Source organism: Sinocyclocheilus anshuiensis, unplaced genomic scaffold (genome assembly GCF_001515605.1).
Source record: "Sinocyclocheilus anshuiensis isolate Anshui unplaced genomic scaffold, SAMN03320099.WGS_v1.1 scaffold11738, whole genome shotgun sequence".
NCBI classification, from domain to species: Eukaryota; Metazoa; Chordata; class Actinopteri; order Cypriniformes; family Cyprinidae; genus Sinocyclocheilus; species Sinocyclocheilus anshuiensis.
In genome coordinates this window covers 841-3228 of record NW_015554726.1, presented here as the reverse complement: position 1 = coordinate 3228, position 2388 = coordinate 841, and the positions used below count along the sequence as shown (strand labels likewise).

The window sequence follows — 2388 nt, the reverse complement described above, 5'->3', positions numbered from 1 at the left end:
GGTGAATTGTGATTAATGGTGCATGGGACCCTGAGGGCATCGCAGCAGACTGAGTTTTTAAAGACCCTCCCTTATTCAAATTAAGTCTAAAATATAAAGTACAGTCAGTTCTCACTAATGAACGCTTGGATTTTTAAAAGCTTCATCAAACACCAGAAGCATAATTTTTGCATGGAACTGCATTGATCTGAAGATGAATCTGAGTTATTTTACTCTGCTCGTACTCGTTTCATGTAAGTTGAAATCTGTTTACCATTAAAAAATATATTATTAAAAATATTATTAAAAAAGGTTTTGAATGTGAACATTTACACCCAAAGTTGTAATTACACGAACATTCTGTCTCTTTTCCAGATGCACATGGTCAGTCACTGACCTCCTCTGGCTCTGAGGTAAAGAGACCCGGAGAATCAGTCACACTGTCTTGTGTGGTTTCTGGACTCTCCCTTAGCTGGTTGCACTGGATCCGGCAGAAACCAGGGAGAGGACTGGAGTGGATTGGGCGTATTGACAGTGGCACTGGCACTGTTTTTGCTCAGTCTCTACAAGGCCAATTCTCCATCACAAAAGACACCAGCAAAAACATGGTGTACTTGGAGATAAAAAGTCTGAAAACTGAAGACACGGCTGTTTATTACTGTGCAAAAGAGTCACAGTTACACAAAAGGCTGCAGCACTCATCAAAAACCTGTATGGTGTTTGTGAAGTCAGTCAGACGTGACTAGAACATTCATATCTCTGGGGAATTAAAGAGTTGCTCTCTTTGAGGACTTTCTGTCAGCTTTATTGGTCACTTTCCCACACAAATTAAATATGATATGTTTTATTATGTTTTAACATGTTTTAAATACATATGCAAACTAATTCAAATAAAGACCATCAGAATACAATGCACTTAATGATGATTTAATGAAGGAGCAGGCTTTGCAGAAATATGGAGTGTTATATTCATAATGTAACAAATAATCAAACTACACTGCAAGACATTTACTGCAAGGGCATATGTGAAATCATTTTAAAATAGTTAAATTCTGATTAAACTGAATTCTGCTGCTTTCATTGGAGAGAAGCATGAAAAAAATAATTAGAACTATCCAGTGAAATATAGAAAGTCATAATCACTTGAACATTGATAAACATAAACAGAGCATGAAAAACTCTGTAAAGAGTACATTCTTACAGATTTCATTAAGTTTTGTCAGCAGAAAAAAAAGTACACAAAATGTTTTGCCAGGCAGATTAAAATGTGCTAACATCTACTGTAAATAGATGGCTTTATTCAAGAAAAAAAAAATCAATGAATGTATCAACCTGACTATAATAGCTTACAGTAACAAAGGTGTTTTCTTTTAGATGGTGGCAACTGAAGCCCTGACTGGGCTGCAAGAGAGTCAGTGAGAGTTCTGAGATTTAGATATTTTAGGTGGTTCACCTTTCTCTTTATATTTCAGCCACTAGATGGCACCCCAAGTATGCAAAGTCTTTCTCGTTGCAATCTACTGTATTTATAAATTACCTCCACTCCTCCGTCTGCAGCATTTCTACCACAACTTCTTATGACAACAGGTTAATAATGAAGCAGAGGACGATTTTCTTTGTTGTGCTAATGATCTTTTCATTACATGGTACTGCAAAAATATTGTTAAAAAACTTACAATTTTCCAGTGCACACTATAATTTGCACAGTAATATGCAATAATGATTCTAAATTCTGCTGTTTTCTCAGTTTTCAGATTGCAGGAGCCAGACACTGGTGGAATCTGATGCTGTAGTCATTAAACCAGGAGAGTCACATAAACTGACCTGTGCTGCTTCTGGTTTTAGCTTTGGTGGCTCCTGGATGGCTTGGATCAGACAGGCTGCTGGGAAAGGACCAGAGTGGGTAGCAACACTATATAATGCCAATATCTATCTCTCCTACTCTGACAAGGTTAAGGAACGATCTCAAGAGACAATAACAAGACTCAGCTGTACCTTCAGATGAGCAGTCTGAAAACGTACTCGGTTACTTACATAACCTCGGTTCCCTGAGATACGGGAACGAGTACTCTCGGTTACTAACGTAACCTCGGTTCCCTGAGATACGGGAACGTGTACTGCGTCTTGCTAGACGCATATGGGAAAAAAGCCTTTTTTCTCCTTAACTGAAGCCTTTTCATTCACGCAGTGAAACTGCATGGCCATTGGTTCAATCAATCACGCCTGATGTAGTGGAACGACTAAAAGTATAAAACTTCCATAAGCAACCAATGCCAATAGAGATGGTAACAACAACCCAAGGCTAAGACGGGACAAGGCTAAGCTTCCCGAGGTCACACCCGGCCTGGTTAATCGTTCCAGAGTACTCCTGTAACTTCGACACCCAGGGGTCGAGAGCTAACAGGTGAA

The 2388-nt window shown here is 38.9% G+C and overlaps 1 gene segment (V, D, J or C); it reads left to right on the top strand.

Annotated features, from left to right (window-relative positions):
- Window positions 1-146: 146 nt before the first annotated feature.
- Window positions 147-794, top strand: LOC107671540 (Ig heavy chain V-I region HG3-like). The segment is given in 2 exon segments: window positions 147-233; window positions 355-794. Coding segments are annotated over 2 exon segments (411 nt in total).
- Window positions 795-2388: the final 1594 nt, after the last annotated feature.